Source organism: Lepidochelys kempii, chromosome 1 (assembly GCF_965140285.1).
Source record: "Lepidochelys kempii isolate rLepKem1 chromosome 1, rLepKem1.hap1, whole genome shotgun sequence".
NCBI classification, from domain to species: domain Eukaryota; kingdom Metazoa; phylum Chordata; order Testudines; family Cheloniidae; genus Lepidochelys; species Lepidochelys kempii.
Genome location: NC_136380.1, coordinates 353,692,384 through 353,711,598, shown reverse-complemented (window position 1 = coordinate 353,711,598; position 19,215 = coordinate 353,692,384). Strand labels below are relative to the sequence as shown.

The 19,215-nt window shown below is 45.3% G+C and overlaps 1 protein-coding gene across 7 annotated transcripts in view; it reads right to left on the bottom strand.

Annotated features, from left to right (window-relative positions):
* Nucleotides 1-2,567: 2,567 nt before the first annotated feature.
* The window catches only part of NME6 (NME/NM23 nucleoside diphosphate kinase 6), a 38,518-nt gene continuing 21,870 nt past the window's right edge, over nucleotides 2,568-19,215 (bottom strand). Inside the window, exons 5-6 of one of the 7 annotated variants that reach the window (XM_073329072.2) lie at nucleotides 5,401-5,488; nucleotides 2,568-3,314 (exon numbers count right to left, since the gene is read on the bottom strand). In XM_073329072.2, coding sequence (XP_073185173.1) covers nucleotides 3,302-3,314; nucleotides 5,401-5,488 — 101 coding nt within the window. In that variant the 3' untranslated portion in view covers nucleotides 2,568-3,301. The other 6 variants (XM_073329071.2, XM_073329068.2, XM_073329069.2 and 3 more) reach the window with 6 other exon arrangements.

Sequence of the window (19,215 nt, the reverse complement as noted above, 5' to 3'; positions counted from 1 at the left end):
AGGATTTAACTTTTAAAAGGATGCCTTTTTGCCGCTCACTGCTTCTTTTACTTTGTTGTTTAGTCATGGTAGCATTATTTTTTCCGGTCATCTTACTATGTTTTTAAATTTGGGGTATATGTTTAAGTTGAGCCTCTATTGTCGTATCTCTAAAATGTTTCCATGCAGCTTGTAGTGATTTCATTTTTGTCACTGTACATTTTAATTTCCGTTTAACTAGCAAAGATGGCTACCACCTCCCACTGCTTTCAGTGAAGTTGAAGCCATGCCCACAAGCCAAATGGCTGACACTCTATGGTTCAGGAGTCTGGACAGGACTCAGGGACTGTGAGGAACAGCAGAGACCCTGTGAAAGGGGGAGTGGAGAATGTGGGGGGAGAAAGAGGCAAAAGCGACACTGATGGGTTGCAGAGGCCAGTGCTGGAAGTGGGAGACTCACAGATTCCAAGGCTAAAAGGGACCATTGTGGTGATCTAGTCTGATCTCTGGCCTGTGATACACAGGAGATCAGACTAGAACTTCCCCACAATAATTCCTAGAGCCTGGGTTAGAAAAGCATCCAGTCTGGATTGTCAAGTGATGGAGACTCCACCATGAGCCTTGGAGAATGGTTCCAATGGTTGATTACTCAGTGTAAACTTTTAGCAGTGAATTTCCAGTCTGACCCTGGGGACTGGCTGGCAGCTCGCCAGCATGGGGCTGGACTGTGGGGGAAGGCAACTCCCCTTGGAGCAGCCAGGGGAAGGCAACGTTGCAGTGTTGCCAACTTGTGAACTGAGTGTGAGTCACAGGATTTTTGGCCCTTGCAGGAGGAGCTGTTGTGATGACATATGATGAGATAACTGGTTCTGTGGATGAAGGGAAAGCAGTGGATATGTTATTCCTTGACTTTAGCAAAGATTTTGACATGGTCTCCCACAGTCTCTTGCCAGCAAGTTAAAGAAGTATGGGCTGGATGAATGCACTACAAGGTGAGTAGAAAGTTGGCTAGATTGTCGGGGTCAGTGGGTAGTGATCAATGGCTCCATGTCTAGTTGGCAGCCAGTATCTAGCGGAGTGCCCCAGGGGTCGGTCCTGGGGTCGGTTTTGTTCAAAATCTTCATTCATGATCTGGAGGATGGCGTGGATTGCACCCTCAGCAAGTTTGCGGATGATACTAAACTGGGTGGAGTGGTAGATACGCTGGAGGGTAGGGATAGGATACAGAGGGACCTAGACAAATTGGAGGATTGGGCCAAAAGAAATCTGATGAGGTTCAACAAGGACAAGTGCAGAGTCCTGCACTTAGGATGGAAGAATCCAATGCACAGCTACAGACTAGGGACCGAATGGCTTGGCAGCAGTTCTGCAGAGAAGGACCTAGGGGTGACAGTGGACGAGAAGCTGGATATGAGTCAACAGTGTGCCCTTGTTGCCAAGAAGGCCAATGGCATTTTGGGATGTATAAGTAGGGGCATAGCGAGCAGATCGAGGGACGTGATCGTTCCCCTCTATTTGACATTGGTGAGGCCTCATCTGGAGTACTGTGTCCGGTTTTGGGCCCCACACTACAAGAAGGATGTGGAAAAATTGGAGAGAGTCCAGCGAAGGGCAACAAAAATGATTAGGGGTCTGGAACACATGACTTATGAGGAGAGGCTGAGGGAACTGGGATTGTTTAGTCTACGGAAGAGAAGAATGAGGGGGGATTTGATAGCTGCTTTTAACTACCTGAAAGGTGAATCCAAAGAGGATCGATCTAGACTGTTCTCAGTGATGGCAGATGACAGGACAAGGAGTAATGGTCTCAAGTTGCAGTGGGGCAGGTCTAGGTTGGATATTAGGAAAAACTTTTTCACTAGGAGGGTGGTGAAACGCTGGAATGCGTTACCTAGGGAGGTGGTGGAATCCCCTTCCTTAGAAGTTTTTACGGTCAGGCTTGACAAAGCCCTGGCTGGGATGATTTAGTTGGGGATTGGTCCAGCTCTGGGCAGGGGGTAGGACTAGATGACCTCCAGAGGTCCCTTCCAACTCTGATATTCTATGATTCTATGACTGCCTCTGACCCTGCAATCTGCAGGGCTGGGCATGTGGACAGAGCTGTGTGCAAGAGCCTTGGGGTGGGGGACCCAGACCTGCCCTGCCTTCATGTCTGGTCCTAGAGCAGAGAGAGGCCTGAGGGAGGGGAGGAGTCAGAGCTGGCACTACTGAGCCAGAAGAGAAGTCCTCGCGCAGAGGAGTTGGAAGTGGTGCCCCTGGGTCCCAAGCAGGGAGGTTCTGGGGCAGCAGGGTGCACAGAAGTGTTGCTACTGGGACGGGACAGTAATAGGCAAAGGATGGCAGGTCCCTTATCTCACAGGTGAGGAGAGGGTAAGCAGAGTCTCCAGCTGAGCACCTTCCACTCTGCTGTAAGGGCTAAGTATTAGGGCTGTCAAGCGATTAAGCAAATTAATCACGATTAATCATGCGATTAAACAACAATAGAATACCAAATATTTTAAATATTTTTGGATGTTTACTACATTTTCAAATATATTAATTTCAATTACAACACAGAATCCAAAGTTTACAGTGCTCGCTTTATATTTATTTTTGAGAACACATACTTGCACTGTGAAAAACAAAAAAAAAAATGTATTTTTCAATTCACCTCATACCAGTACTGTAGGGCAATCTCTTTATCAAAGTTGAATGTACAAATGTAGAATTATGTGCAAAAAAAACTGCATTCAAAAATAAAACAATGTAAAACTTTAGAGCCTACAAGTCTATTCGGTCCTACTTCTTGGTCAGCCAATCTCTCAGAGAAACGAGACTGGTTACAATTTGCAGGAGATAATGCTGCCTGCTTCTTGATTACAATGTCACCTGAAAGTGAGAACAGACGTTCGCATCGCACTGTTGTAGCTGGCGTTGCAAGATATTTATGTGCCAGATGCATTAAAGATTCATATGTCCCTTCATACTTCAACCACCATTCCAGAGGACATGCGTCCATGGTGATGATGGGTTCTGCTTGATGACCATCCAAAGCCGTGGGGACCGATGCATGTTCATTTTCATTATCTGCATCAGATGCCACCAGCAGAAGGTTGATTTTCTTTTTTGGTGGTTTGGATTCTGTAGTTTCCGCATCAGAGTGTTGCTCTTTTAAGACTTCTGAAAGCATGCTCCACACCGCGTCCCTCTCAGATTTTGGAAGGCACTTCAGATTCTTAAACTTTGGGTCGAGTGCTGTAGCTATTTTTAGAAATTTCATATCGGTACCATCTTTGCGTTTTGTCAAATCTGCTGTGAAGGTGTTCTTAAAACAGGTGCTGGGTCATGGTCCAAGACTGCAAAAACATGAAATATATGAAGAATATGGGTAAAACAGAGCAGGAGACATACAATTCCCACCACCACCAAGAAGTACAGTCACAAATTTAATCGATGCATTATTTTTTTTAATGAGCATCATCAGCATGGAAGCTTGTCCTCTGGAATGGTGGGCAAAGCATGAAGGGGCGTATGAGTGTTTAGCATACCTGGCATGTAAATACCTTGCAACACTGGCTACAACAGTGCCATGCAAACGCCTGTTCTCACTTTCAGGTGACGTTGTAAATAAAGAAACAGGCAGAAGTATCTCCCGTCAATATAAACAAACTGGTTTGTCTTTGCGATTGGCAGAATAAGAAGTAGGACTGAGGGGACTTATAGGCTCTAAAGTTTTACACTGGTTTGTTTGAGTGCAGTTATGTAACCAAAAAAAAAATCTGCATTTGGAAGTTCCACTTTCATGATCAAGAGATCGCACTTCAGTTCTCGTATGAGTTGAACTGAAAAATACGGTTTCTTTTATCGTTTTTACAGTGCATATATTTGTAAGCAAAAGCCCTGTGCACTTCATATTCTGCGTTGTAATTGAAGTCAATATTTAAAATGTAGCAAAACAATCAAAATATTTAATTTCAATTGGTATTCTATTGTTATAAGTGCAATTAATTGTGATTAGTTTTTTAATCACAATTAATTTTTTTAGTTAATTGCGTGAGTTAACTGCAATTAATTGACAGCCCTGCTAAGTATTCTTGTATCTGAGCTCACCCTCTCCAGCATTAACACAGAGCAACATGTGGACAGAGATTGTAAAGAAAATTCCCAAACTAAACACTCCCTTGCATGTCTGAACGTGGACAGGAAATCAGGTTGGTATGATTTGGTCTTGACAAATCCATTCTGACCTTTTCTTATAATCCTATTGCCCTCTAGGTGCTTGCAAACTGATTAATAATTTGTTCGAGTATCTTTCCAGGTTTTGAAGCTAGGCTGACTAGTCTGTAATTTCCTGCACCCTCTTTGTTTCCCTTTTTAAAGATACATATTATGTTTGCTCTTCTCTAGTCATCTGGGACCTCACTCGTCCTTCTTGAGTTCTTGAAGATAATTGCTAGCTAATGGTTCTGAGATTGCTTCAGCTAGTTCCTGAAGTACCCTAGGATGAATTTCATCAGGCCCTTGCTGACTTGAATACATGTAACTTATCTTCATATTCTTTAACCTGTTCTTTCCCTATTTTGGCTCACATTTCCTCCCTCTTGTTGTTAATGTTAATTGTGTTGAGTATCTGTCCCCATTAACCTTTTTAGTGAAGAGTGAAGCAAAAGAGGCATTAAACACTTTAGCCTTCTTGATGTTATTTCTCTTGCTCTTAATGTATTTATGTCCCTTGCTAGATGTAACTCATTTTGTGCTTTAGACTTTCTGAATTTTCCCCTACGTGCTTGTGCTGTTCTTTTCCATGTTTCCCCTTTGTGTAGGATTCCTTTTCAGGTCACTAAAGACGTCCTGATGGAGCCATATTGGGCTCTTACTATTTTTCCTCTCTTTCCTTCACACTGGAATAGTTTTCAGTTGTGCCTTTAATACTTTCTCCTTGAGAAACTGCCAGCTCTCCTGATCTTCTTTTTTAGGTGACTGAACAGCCAGGTGACGTTTAGCTCATGCGGTAGAGGCTCATGCACTAAGCTGCAGAGATCCCTAGTTCGATCCTGCCTGCTGACAACTGGGGTCTGTTGGCGTTACATATGCATGTATCATTTTGCAGGGGAGGGATAGCTCAGTGGTTTGAGCATTGGCCTGCTAAACCCAGGGTTGTGAGTTCAATCCCTGAGGGGGCCATTTAGGGATCTGGGGTAGAAATTGGGGGTTGGTCCTGCTCTGAGCAGGGGGTTGGACTAGATGACCTCCTGGGGTCCCTTCCAGGCCTGATATTCTATGATTCCTTCAATTTTTTTCCCATGGGACCTTACCTGCCAGTTCTGACTTTGTGAAACCCTATTTCTTTTAAGTCCACTGTCCTTAGTCTACTGCTCTCACTCTTCCCTTTCCGTGCAATCATGAAATCTCTCATTTCACAGTCACTGTCACCTCAATTACCTTCCGCCTTCAGATTCGCTTCCAATTCCTCCCTGTTGGTTGGAATCCAGTCTAACATGGCTGTGCCCCTGGTTACTTCCTCCGCTTCCTGAAACAAAAAATGGTCTCCAATACATTCCAAGACTTGACTGGGAATATTGCATTTTGCCATATTACCTTCCCAATAGATGTTTGCGTAGCGTCCCTCCGGTCTTGCGGTGTTGCTGTTTGTTGGTTGTTCTAGAAATGCCTGGTTCAGGAAGAGGAGGTGGCTAGTGGTCTCTTGTAGACCCCTGTCATGACCTCACCCCTATTTTTTACTTGTATCTTTGCACAAAGACTTCCAGCTGCTCTGCCTCTCACCAGCTTGACTTCCTTAGGGAATATGGCCCTGGGCTGGGCCTTACGGAGCCGCACTGGCCCAGTTCAGCAGGAAGTTGACTTGAATGTAACTGTGAGCAGTGAGAGGAAAACAGGGGAAAACTAGGTGGAACTTCAGGAAAAGTGGGAGGTGACTCTGCAGCCTCACACAAGGGAAGGGACGGGGGGGCCCGTCGGCCTGAACGAAGCCAGGGAGAGTGAAGTGTCAGGACCTCATCAAAGGGGTCAGGAGGGGACTGGGTCCAGCTCGGATCTCGGGGATCCTTACTGGCCTGGATGTTCCCACAGGGACATGGTAACCCCCTGTGAAATCTCTTCTGCAGCCATAGCAGCGACACTCTGTCTCTAGTGTCTTGTATAGTGTTGATGAAATGTGCTGGCTTGACAGTCCTGGTGGGTCTGTTACTGCACGGAACAGGTACAGCACAGACCGCAGCTGCTCCAGCCACCCTCTCCCCTTCCTAGCCTCTGCCAGTGACCTGCAGGAGGTTCCCTTCATGACAGCCTCTACCTGTTCAGCCCTCAGCTTGTACCTCTCTCTGCTGAGAGGCAGAAACTGCACAGGGGTCAGTTAGTGCCCCTCAATAGCACATTTTAAATTGAATGGAAAAGCTGAAGTTTGAAAGTGAAGTTTTCCTGCTCCTTGTCTCTGCTCAAGACCTGTCCCCCAACAGTCCTCACTTGTCTCCATGACAAATCCCCCCAAGGTTTGAGCATTAATGACAACAGTACAGAATTTCCTGGGGATTTATTAACCAGGGTGTTTTTCTGTAACTTCTAAATAAGGCACAAAGGGACTTGTTAAAAGTTTGTCTGAGACACTTGCTGCTGCAGTGTTTGCGCTCAAATGTGACTTTAAAAACTTTATTTCTAAATTTAGTTAATTGCACCATAATGTGAAAACACCGGGAAGGGGGAGAAAATGCTAGTTGGTAAAGCAGAAAGTTCTCCCCCTCTGCTCAGCCCTTCCTTCTTTTCCATGTTCTAAGCTCCTGGGAAAAGAATAGACACAAAGTACTGAATGAGACAGGAAAAGAATAGAAATGAGTTAAAGATTTTGCAGCATTTTAGAGTGTCAATATGTAGCCCAGGTAAATTAAAACACACTTCTTTAAAACAAACAAAACAAAAAAACAACCTGAGTCAAGAAGCTTATAGTAAGTGCCACAAAGAGCTAGAAGTCTGGCCTTGTATCCCTGCCCAGATCCCTTCTCTCCTATGATGCAATATGACTGTCACATCAAGATGTTATTAATGTGTAAATTATTCCAGCTGCTATGTATCCTGGAGGAGTTACCCACACAATTTAGGCCTTCCCCCTTCCCTGGGTCCAGTGGCCCTCTATGGGTTAACAGGATCTTGTGCAAGTGAAGGAGTCTTTACACAGTAATACCCTTAAACATGTACATGTATTTATTAACAATTAATCAACAGAATACACACGCCAAGTATCTAATGCTCGCCACTCCCAATAAAGCAGCCAGACTTCTCCCAATGGCCGGTCAGCATCAGATCTCGTCCTGGACGCCGGCTTCTACACGGAATGGTCATGCACGATGTAAGCATTCTGGCAGCTTTATTCTTGAGCTGTGTCCCGGAGTTAGTTCCAGCGGGCATCTTTTTTGACCCTGATTATATAGTTAAAATGAGAGTCCTTCTTATCTATACTTTAACCAAGTATTTTACTTAAAACATGACTATGCAATAAATTTAACCAATCATAATCCCTAATGGGCTCAAACAACTTCTCTAGCAACAGCAAAACCTCATAATTGCTACTTATCAGCAAAAGCAACTTTGAACTAAAAGTTCAGGCACCTAGTAAGAAACTTGCAGAAATTCATAGAATCATAGAATATCAGGGTTGGAAGGGACCCCTGAAGGTCATCTAGTCCAACCCCCTGCTCGAAGCAGGACCAATTCCCAGTTAAATCATCCCAGCCAGGGCTTTGTCAAGCCTGACCTTAAAAACCTCTAAGGAAGGAGATTCTACCACCTCCCTAGGTAACGCATTCCAGTGTTTCACCACCCTCTTAGTGAAAAAGTTTTTCCTAATATCCAATCTAAACCTCCCCCACTGCAACTTGAGACCATTACTCCTCGTTCTGTCATCTGCTACCATTGAGAACAGTCTAGAGCCATCCTCTTTGGAACCCCCTTTCAGGTAGTTGAAAGCAGCTATCAAATCCCCCCTCATTCTTCTCTTCTGCAGGCTAAACAATCCCAGCTCCCTCAGCCTCTCCTCATAAGTCATGTGTTCCAGACCCCTAATCATTTTTGTTGCCCTTCGCTGGACTCTCTCCAATTTATCCACATCCTTCTTGTAGTGTGGGGCCCAAAACTGGACACAGTACTCCAGATGAGGCCTCACCAATGTTGAATAGAGGGGGATGATCACGTCCCTCGATCTGCTGGCAATGCCCCTACTTATACATCCCAAAATGCCATTGGCCTTCTTGGCAACAAGGGCACACTGCTGACTCATATCCAGCTTCTCGTCCACTGTCACCCCTAGGTCCTTTTCCGCAGAACTGCTGCCTAGCCATTCGGTCCCTAGTCTGTAGCGGTGCATTGGATTCTTCCGTCCTAAGTGCAGGACCCTGCACTTATCCTTGTTGAACCTCATCAGATTTCTTTTGGCCCAATCCTCCAATTTGTCTAGGTCCCTCTGTATCCTATCCCTCCCCTCCAGCGTATCTACCACTCCTCCCAGTTTAGTATCATCCGCAAATTTGCTGAGAGTGCAATCCACACCATCCTCCAGATCATTTATGAAGATATTGAACAAAACCGGCCCCAGGACCGACCCTTGGGGCACTCCACTTGACACCGGCTGCCAGCTAGACATGGAGCCATTGATCACTACCCGTTGAGCCCGACAATCTAGCCAGCTTTCTACCCACCTTATAGTGCATTCATCCAGCCCATACTTCTTTAACTTGCTGACAAGAATACTATGGGAGACCGTGTCAAAAGCTTTGCTAAAGTCAAGAAACAATACATCCACTGCTTTCCCTTCATCCACAGAACCAGTAATCTCATCATAAAAGGTGATTAGATTAGTCAGGCATGACCTTCCCTTGGTGAATCCATGCTGGCTGTTCCTGATCACTTTCCTCTCATGCAAGTGCTTCAGGATTGATTCTTTGAGGACCTGCTCCATGATTTTTCCAGGAACTGAGGTGAGGCTGACTGGCCTGTAGTTCCCAGGATCTTCCTTCTTCCCTTTTTTAAAGATTGGCACTACATTAGCCTTTTTCCAGTCATCCGGGACTTCCCCGGTTCGCCACGAGTTTTCAAAGATAATGGCCAGTGGCTCTGCAATCACAGCCGCCAATTCCTTCAGCACTCTCGGATGCAACTCGTCCGGCCCCATGGACTTGTGCATGTCCAGCTTTTCTAAATAGTCCCTAACCGCCTCTATCTCCACAGAGGGCTGGCCATCTCTTCCGCATTTTGTGATGCCCAGCGCAGCAGTCTGAGAGCTGACCTTGTTAGTGAAAACAGAGGCAAAAAAAGCATTGAGTACATTAGCTTTTTCCACATCCTCTGTCACTAGGTTGCCTCCCTCATTCAGTAAGGGGCCCACACATTCCTTGGCTTTCTTCTTGTTGCCAACATACCTGAAGAAACCCTTCTTGTTACTCTTGACATCTCTCGCTAGCTGCAGCTCCAGGTGCGATTTGGCCCTCCTGATATCATTCCTACATGCCCGAGCAATATTTTTATACTCTTCCCTGGTCAAGGTTAGCTTGTTCATACTTCCTTCTATTCCCATGAAACTGCGATTGTACTGTATCTATTCCTGTTAGTAAGGATGTAGCTGGTATTTTTCTGTCTGCTGAGGATGAATTTTCCTGACTTTATAGTTTTTATTTCTAATTTATGGTAGCTGAGAATACAAGATGGCTGCAGGTTATGCTAAGTCATACACAAGAGGGCTGTGGGTCATGTCAAGTCCAGGCCTCTCACAACAGAGGGTGGGAGACGTATCCTGGTGTCCCTGACTCTTCGTGGAATGGCAGCTCTGAGATGGATGTTTCTAGACTTCATATGGAGCAACAGGAGATAAGCTGATTGTTGTTGTCAATTGACATATGAAGTGAAGGAGAGTCTGTGTGTGGACTGCTCTGTGTGTTGGGATGGGGTGAGGGAATACCATTGTATCTACAGTAGGAGAGAAGGTATTCCTGATACTGGAGTAAACCAAATAGCCTGTTTTTACAGGTCTTTGCCAGAGGTGATCCTGGCAATTACAGGCCAGTAAACCTACCTTCAGTACCAGGCAAACTGGTTGAAATTATAGTAAGAACAGAATTCTCAGACAAATAGATTGACGTGATTTGTTGGGGAGGAGTCAACACAGCTTTTGTAAAAGGAAGTCAAGTCATGCCTCACCAATCTTTTGGAATTATTTGAGGGGGGTCAACAAACATGTGGAAAAGGGCGATCCACTCAATTTAGTGTATGTGGACTTTCAGAAAGCCTTTGACAAGGTCCCACTCCAAAGGCTCTTAAGCAAAGTAAGTTTTCATGGGATAAGAGGGAAGGTCCTCTCATGGATCAAGAACTGGTTAAAAAGCAGGAAACTAAGCATAGGAATAAATGGTCAGTTTTTACAGTGGAAAGAGGTAAATAGCAGCATCCCCCAAGGATCTGTACTGGGACCAGTGCTGTTCAACATATTCCTAAGTGATCTAGAAAAGGGGGCAAACGCTGAGGTGGAAAAATTTGCAGACAATAAAAAATTACTCGAGATAGTTAAGTCCAAAGTAGACTGTGAAGAGTTACAAAGGGATCTCCCAAAACTGGGTGACTGGGCAACAAAATGGCAAATTAAATTCAATATTGATAAATGCAAAGTAACGCAAATTGGAAAACCATAATCCCAACTATACATCCAAGATGATGAGGTGTAAATTAGCGGTTACCACTCAAGGAAGGGATCTTGGAATCACTGTGGATAGTTCTCTGAAAACATCTGCTTAATGTGCAGCAGCCTTCAAAAAGCTAATGATGACAGGAAGCCCTAGAAAAGGGATAGACCACTTCAGCTGGGGCTTGGGTGAGCTCTCCCCTGCCATCTAGTGATGAGCTGGTCAGGAACAGACCGTGTTGGCACAGAACTGCCTGCTCCGCCTAAATGCACAGCATGATGGAGGTGCTTTGCCAAATCACATTTGGCCAGTGTTGTTACAAATCACTGTAGTAGTTAGTGCGTGATGAAGTGATGTTATCCTGACTGTACGAGTAAAGGGCAGAAGAAATGTGCTTAGCCTGCCCTGATTGAGGGGGTCACAGCTAAGCAGTGGGTAAGGATGCCAAATGCCACAAGAAGAGCCAAGGTGAGGACAGATGTTCTGGGGAGGGGGGGCTGCTTAAGGAGCCCTATACACCATTTGACTCTCCACTGTTTAAAGACAGCTGATTAGACTCCATTGTAAGTTATTGTTTTGCTCAGCTATCACTAGAGCTGAAATCACTGATAAGCAGGTGCTGAACCTTGGACCAACAGTAGCAGAGTGATCAGCAGTAACTGTGGATCACTCTGTACCGGCTAGGGCATTGTTCTACACTGCAATGGAAAAATGAACTCCTGTGAATATCTCTCTCAACTCTGGGTCTTTGCTAACCAAAGACAGCAACTGAGTGGTGTGTTAAAGGGACGTTTGTTGGCCTTTCACACAAGGTGAGAAACTGAAGCAAAGGACACTGCCCAACGAGTCCTGGGGTGGGTGTTTGCTCGTGGTCATTTGAATCGTGGTTGTGGTGTTTTCCCAAATCAATGCTGGGTTCCTTTTCCCTTTTTACTGAATGCTTTCTTGGCTACACACACTCTGTGCTTGTGAGAGGAGCAGTATTGCCTCTTGGAGGCACCCAGAAGTGGTGGTTAATTTTCCCAGATTAATGGATGGGAGCTTGAGCTGGTTCTGTTTTGTATTGTTAAGAGAAACCCTTAGATATTGAACCCAGCCCTTGTTGCTGCCAACTCCACCTGGCAGAAGAATTACAATAAGAAGACAGAAAATATCATAATGCCACTATATAAATCCATGGTACACCCATACTTTGAATACAGCGTGCCATTCTGGTCACCCCATATCAAAAAAAGATGTATTAGAATTGGAAAAAAGTACAGAGAAGGGCAACAAAAATAGTTGTGGGCACGAGGAGAGATTAAAAAGACTAGGACTTTTCCGCTTGGTCAAAAGATGACTAAGGAGGGGTATGACAGAGGTCTATAAAATTGTCAATGGTGTGGAGAAAGTAAATAAGAAAATGCTATTTATCCTTAATATAACATAAGCACAAGGGGTCACCCAATGAAATTAATAGGCAGCAGGTTTAAAACAAACTTCTTCCCACAGTGCAGTCAACTTGTGGAACTTGTTGCCAGGGGATGTTGTGAAGGCCAAAAGTACATGTGGGTTCAAAAAAAGAATTAAATAAGTTCATGGAGGATCAGTCCATCAATGGCTGTTAGTCAAGATGCTCAGGACCCAACCCCATGCTCTGGGTGTCCCTAAACCTCTGACTGCCAGAACCTGGGACTGGATGACTGGGTGGATCACTCAATAAATTGCCTTGTTTTATTCATTCCCTCTGAAGTGTCTGGCACCAGCCACTGCCAGAAGACAGGATACTGGGCTAGATGGACCATTGGTCTGACCCTGTATGGTTATTCTTGTGTTAATGCCTGTTAGGGGGCTTATTCCTTCAACCACTTACTTCCCTGGTCCTTCTCGCATGAACAGAGAACAACAATACCCAAAGTCCAAAGGTGCAAACAATTCAATGTTTATTGGGGTGAATTTCCAGCAAACATGGTTCCAGTTTCCTTCCCTAGTGTCCCACTTCCCAGCTCTGACACCACAAAGCCTTGCCTGTGTCCCTGTTCCCATTCCCCCCCTTAGCAAAACATTATTCCAATTTCCCCACCCCCATTCCCTGTTCCCATCCCCCCGTTACTGATTGACTGCAGACTATATAGTAAAACTTGAGTTCTGCTTAGCTATACTTTAACCAATCATTCTACTGAAATTTAACTAACCAATCCTAACATATTGTAACATGATTATTTAACCAATTATATCTCACCACCTTAATTGATTTACACCCAGCAAAATTAATTATACAGCAGACCGAAACAATCACAGAACCAGACGGAGACCATGCAAATAAACAACAGCAAAGTGGGAACTATAATGACAAAACAATACAGAAGTGAGGATTTCACAACTACATCTATAAAGACACAGGCGTTTCCCAGCTGTGTCTATTGATAAGTGAGTTCTTGCTAGACAGGATGCTATCAAACTAAGTTTCCTTTTACATCTTCTAGGCACTTCCCTTTCTCTGGAGGCGATAGCCATGACCAGGACAGGATTGTATATTGTATGTTATATTGCTAACAGCCCAATAGCACCTTATTTCAGTGTGACTCGTTTGGAATGTGAGGACGTGACCATTCGCTTCCCAGCTTAGGGCTGCCTCTGCTGCTTAGCCAGAGGCCTTAGCCAAAGCACAGGGCCTCAGACTGTCACAGTAAGAGAAGGCCCTTACACCGGCAGACAGTGATTTTGATTCTTTCTTTCTTTTATATCTCTACAACTAGCCAAGTGATAAGAATACACCTAAATTCTTAGAGTATAGACCTTTACAGACAGGCCTGAATATCTATATCCTAACACTCCACCCCTTAGGTTTAAGCTGTTCCCCTTACTTTCAGGCTTGACTTTTTTTTCACCTCCCTTTCCTGGAGGGCCATAATCTGTGTCTTCTAGAGCTTGTTTGCTGATCAGTTGTTTTCATTATTTGCAGCTACTTTGTGCCCATCAGCTAGGTAATTTGCATTTACACAGAGGCTTTCTAGCTTGCTTTTGGATCCAAAGCTATTAGCAGCTCCAAGACTGTCTTAAAAGGGAAACACTCCACTTCCACAAGAGTTCTGATTACTTTCCACTTTCATCTCCTGCTCCAAATTACACAAAGATCTGAAAAAGAAAGCACAACCTATTGTGGCTCCTTTTGGAGCCCTAATAGGATTTTATTTAAGTACCATGTTTTGTTTGCTTTTCTTTTACCCCTTCTCCAGTATACACTGTACACGTCCTGGGAAAATGCACATTCCTTCCATAGTTTAACCTCCATAACATTATATTATCCATATTAATTTTACACAAGGTGTAACTGCCTCCCCCGTGCCCACAGAGTTTTTATGCACACCCACCAAAGCAACAGTCCGATCCCCCAGAGCCACCCCAAGGCTTAATGTTCCCATCAATGCCCAGTTCCATTAGCTGACTCGCCCTCTCCTGCCTACACCTGGTGATTCATGAAGCACCCGTTCTTCCCAGGGTCTGCTCTTGTCCTAGTCAGACTGTCTCTGAAATATTCCTGGGCAGTCAGTGGTTCTGGGCTTCTGTCTGCTGAAGTCTGTATTATACAAGTGCAAAATGTCAGTGCTGCATTGGTGATGACTGAAAGACCCAGAAAAAATTTTCCCGTGGTCCTAGGTGGGGACACATAGGGAAGGCTGGTGCTGTTGCTCCCTGGCACGCCAGAAGCACAGGGGCTCTCCAGACAGCTGGGAGAAATGCAATGTCTCCACAGCATGGCTGGTCATGGGGAGTGGCTTATTTGGAGGGTGGTGAGTAGGGAAGTTAACTTTTCTGGTATTCTGTGAAGCTTCTCATTTTTATTGCTCATTGTTTGTCAAGTATTCCCAGAAAGCCTGGCTCTCTACATGGGATGCTGCTAGCTTTGCCCCAAGAGTCTGGATAAAGGGTAACAAGAAAACATTCTACAACTACAATAGAAGCAAAAGGAAGACCAAGGACAGGGTAGGCCCATTACTCAATGACGGGGGGAATCAATAACAGAAAATGTGGAAATGGCTAAATGCCTTTTTTGTTTGGGCTTTCACCAAAAAGGTTAGGAGCGATTGGACTTCTAACTTAATGAACGCCAGTGAAAATGAGGTAGGATCAGATGCTAAAATAAGGAAAGAACAAGTTTAAAAATTACTTAGAAAAGTTAGATGTCTTCACATCACCAGGGCCTGATTAAATACATCCTAGAACACTCCAGGAGCTGACTGAGGAGATATCTGAGCGATTATCTTTGAAAACTCATGGAAGACCGGAGAGATTCCAGAGGACTGGAAAAGAGCAAATGCAGTGCCCATCTAAAAAAGGGAAATAAGGACAACCTGGGGAATTACAGACCAGTCATATTAACTTCAGTACCTGGGAAGATAATGGAGCAAATAATTAAGCAATCAGTTTGCAGACACTTAGAAGATAGAGCCTGGATTTGTCAAGAATAAATCATGTCAAACCAACCTAATACCTTTCTTTGACAGGGTAACGAGGCTTGTGGATGGAGGGGCGGGATGGGGCGGGGGAGAGAGAGGGAGAAGCAATAGATGTGGTATATTTTGACTTTAGTAAGGCTTTTGATAAGGTCTCACATGACTTTCTCATACACAAACTAGGGAAATACAGCCTAAATGGAGCTACTATAACAGGGGTTCTCAAACTTTTGTACTGATGACGCCTTTCACATAGCACGCCTCTGAGTATGTCCACCCTAATAAATTAAAAACACTTTTTTATATATTTAACACCATTACAAATGCTGGAGGCAAAGCGGGGCCTGGGGGTGGAGGCTAACCGCTCATGACCCCCCAGGTAATATCCTCGTGACCCCCTGAGGGGTCCCGACCCCCAGTTTGAGAACCCCCGTACTATACGGTGCATGCATAAGTGGCTGGAAAACCATTCCCAGAGAGTAGTTAGTGGTTCATAGTCAAGCTGGACAAGCATATTGAGTGGGGCCCTGCATGGATCAGTCCGGTTCTGTTCAGTATCTTTATCAATTATTTAGATCAGTGGTTCTTAACCTTTACTGAAGCCTGCACCTTTGGTTCTCAAAATATATTCGCTCACCCCTTATCAAAAATCAAAATATGTTCCTGCACACCTTGTCAAAAATCGTTGAAGTAGGCCAGTTCTTTAAACCTAGATATAGTTTTGTTTGTATATTACAGTAATTGTTAAATGTATAATGTTCATACATACACAGGTTTGATGAAACAAAGTAGTTGTACTTACATGCCTGTGCTTAATTTGTGTTTTCGATGATTTACCTTCTGAAAAATTCAGGTATGTCTCGGACCCCCAGAAAGGGCATCTCGCACCCCTAGGGGGTGTGTGCACCCCAGGTTAAGAACCACTGATTTAGATATGGCATAGAGAGTACACTGATGAAGTTTGTGGACAATATTAAGCTGGGAGGGGTTGCAAATGCTTTGGAGGTCAGGATTAAAATTCAAAATGATCTGGACAAACTGGCGAAATGGTCTGAAATAAATAAGATGAAATAAATAAGGACAAATGCAAAGTATTCCACTTAGGAAGGAACAATTTCACACATACACAATAGGAAATAACTGCCTACGAAGGAGTACAGTGGAAAGGGATCTGCGGGTGATAGCGGATCACAAGGTAAATATGAGTCAACAGTGTGACACTGTTGCAAAAAACATTCTGGGCTGTGTTAGCAGGAGTGTTGTAAACAAGACACAAGAAGTAATTCTTCCTCTCTACTGAGTGCTGATTGGGCCTCAGCTGGAGTATTGTGTCCAGTTCTGGGAGCCACATTTCAGGAAAGATGTGGACAAATTAGCCCTGGTCTACACTAGGACTTTAGGTCGAATTTAGCAGCGTTAAATCGATTTAAACCTGCACCCGTCCACACAGTGAAGCCCTTTATTTCGACTTAAAGGGCTCTTAAAATCGATTTCCTTACTCCACCCCTGACAAGTGGATTAGCGCTTAAATCGACGTTCCCAGCTCGAATTTGGGGTACTGTGGACACAATTCGATGGTATTGGCCTCCGGGAGCTATCCCAGAGTGCTCCATTCTGACCGCTCTGGACAGCACTCTCAACTCAGATGCACTGGCCAGGTAGACAGGAAAAGAACCGCGAACTTTTGAATCTCATTTCCTGTTTGGCCAGCGTGGCAAGCTGCAGGTGACCATGCAGAGCTCATCAGCACAGGTGACCATGATGGAGTCCCAGAATCGCAAAAGAGCTCCAGCATGGACCGAACGGGAGGTACGGGATCTGATCGCTGTTTGGGGAGAGGAATCCGTGCTATCAGAACTCCGTTCCAGTTTTCGAAATGCCAAAACCTTTGTGAAAATCTCCCAGGGCATGAAGGACAGAGGCCATAACAGGGACCCGAAGCAGTGCTGCGTGAAACTGAAGGAGCTGAGGCAAGCCTACCAGAAAACCAGAGAGGCGAACAGCCGCTCTGGGTCAGAGCCCCAAACATGCCGCTTCTATGATGAGCTGCATGCCATTTTAGGGGGTTCAGCCACCACTACCCCAGCCGTGTTGTTTGACTCCTTCAATGGAGATGGAGGCAATACGGAAGCAGGTTTTGGGGACGAAGAAGATGATGAGGAGGAGGAGGTTGTAGATAGCTCACAGCAAGCAAGCGGAGAAACCGGTTTTCCCGACAGCCAGGAACTGTTTCTCACCCTAGACCTGGAGCCAGTACCCCCCGAACCCACCCAAGGCTGCCTCCTGGACCCAGCAGGCGGAGAAGGGACCTCTGGTGAGTGTACCTTTTAAAATGCTATACATGGTTTAAAAGCAAGCATGTGAAAGGATTACTTTGCCCTGGCATTTACGGTTCTCCTAGATGTAGTCCTAAAGCCTTTGCAAAAGGTTTCTGGGGAGGGCAGCCTTATTTCGTCCTTCATGGTAGGACACTTTTATCACTCCAGGCCAGTAACACATACTTGGAATCACTGTAGAACAAAGCATTGCAGTGTATGTTTGCTGGCATTCAACCAAAATCCGTTCTTTCTCTCTCTGTGTTATCCTCAGGAGAGTGAGATATAATTCATGGTCACCTGGTTGAAATAGGGTGCTTTTCTTCAGGGACACATTCCTGCTGTGCTGTTTGCCTGTGGCTGAACAGAAATGTTCCCCGCTGTTAGCCACGGGGACGGGGGAGGGTTGAGGGGGTAGTCACGCGGTGGGAGGAGGCAAAATGCGACCTTGTAACGAAAGCACATGTGCTATGTATGTAATGTTAACAGCAAGGTTTACCCTGAAAGAGTGTAGCGACTGTTTTATAAAATGTGTCTTTTTAAATACCGCTGTCCCTTTTTTTTTCTCCACCAGCTGGATGTGTTTCAATGATCACAGGATCTTCTCCTTCCCAGAGGCTAGTGAAGCTTAGAAAGAAAAAAATACGCACTCGAGATGAAATGTTCTCCGAGCTAATGCTGTCCTCCCACACTGACAGAGCACAGACGAATGCGTGGAGGCAAATAATGTCAGAGTGCAGGAAAGCACAAAATGACCGGGAGGAGAGGTGGAGGGCTGAAGAGAGTAAGTGGCGGGCAGAAGACAGGGCTGAAGCTCAAATGTGGCGGCAGCGTGATGAGAGAAGGCAGGATTCAATGCTGAGGCTGCTGCAGGACCAAACCAGAATGCTCCAGTGTATGGTTGAGCTGCAGCAAAGGCAGCTGGAGCACAGACTGCCACTGCTGCCCCTCTGTAACCAACCGCCCTCCTCCCCAAGTTCCATAGCCTCCACACCCAGACGCCCAAGAACGCGGTGGGGGGGCCTCCGGCCAACCAGCAACTCCACAACAGAGGATTGCCCAAAAAAAAGAAGGCTGTCATTCAATAAATTTTAAAGTTGTAAACTTTTAAAGTGCTGTGCTTAAAGTGCTGTGTGGCATTTTCCTTCCCTCCTCCACCACCCCTCCTGGGATACCTTGGTAGTCATCCCCCTATTTGTGTGATGAATGAATAACGAATGCATGACTGTGAAGCAGCAATGACTTTATTGCCTCTGCAAGCGGTGATTAAAGGGAGGAGGGGAGGGTGGTTAGCTTACAGGGAAGTAGAGTGAACCAAGGGGCGGGGGGTTTCATCAAGGAGAAACAAACAGAACTTTCACACTGTAGCCTGGCCAGTCATGAAACTGGTTTTCAAAGCTTCTCTGATGCGTACCGCGCCCTCCTGAGCTCTTCTAACCGCCCTGGTGTCTGGCTGCGCATAACCAGCAGCCAGGCGATTTGCCTCAATCTCCCACCCCGCCATAAACGTCTCCCCCTTACTCTCACAGATATTGTGGAGCACACAGCAAGCAGTAATAACAGTGGGAATATTGGTTTCGCTGAGGTCTAAGCGAGTCAGTAAACTGCGCCAGCGTGCCTTTAAACGTCCAAATGCACATTCTACCACCATTCTGCACTTGCTCAGCCTGTAGTTGAACAGCTCCTGACTACTGTCCAGGCTGCCTGTGTACAGCTTCATGAGCCATGGCATTAAGGGGTAGGCTGGGTCCCCAAGGATACATATAGGCATTTCAACATCCCCAACAGTTATTTTCTGGTCTGGGAAGAAAGTCCCTTCCTGCAGCT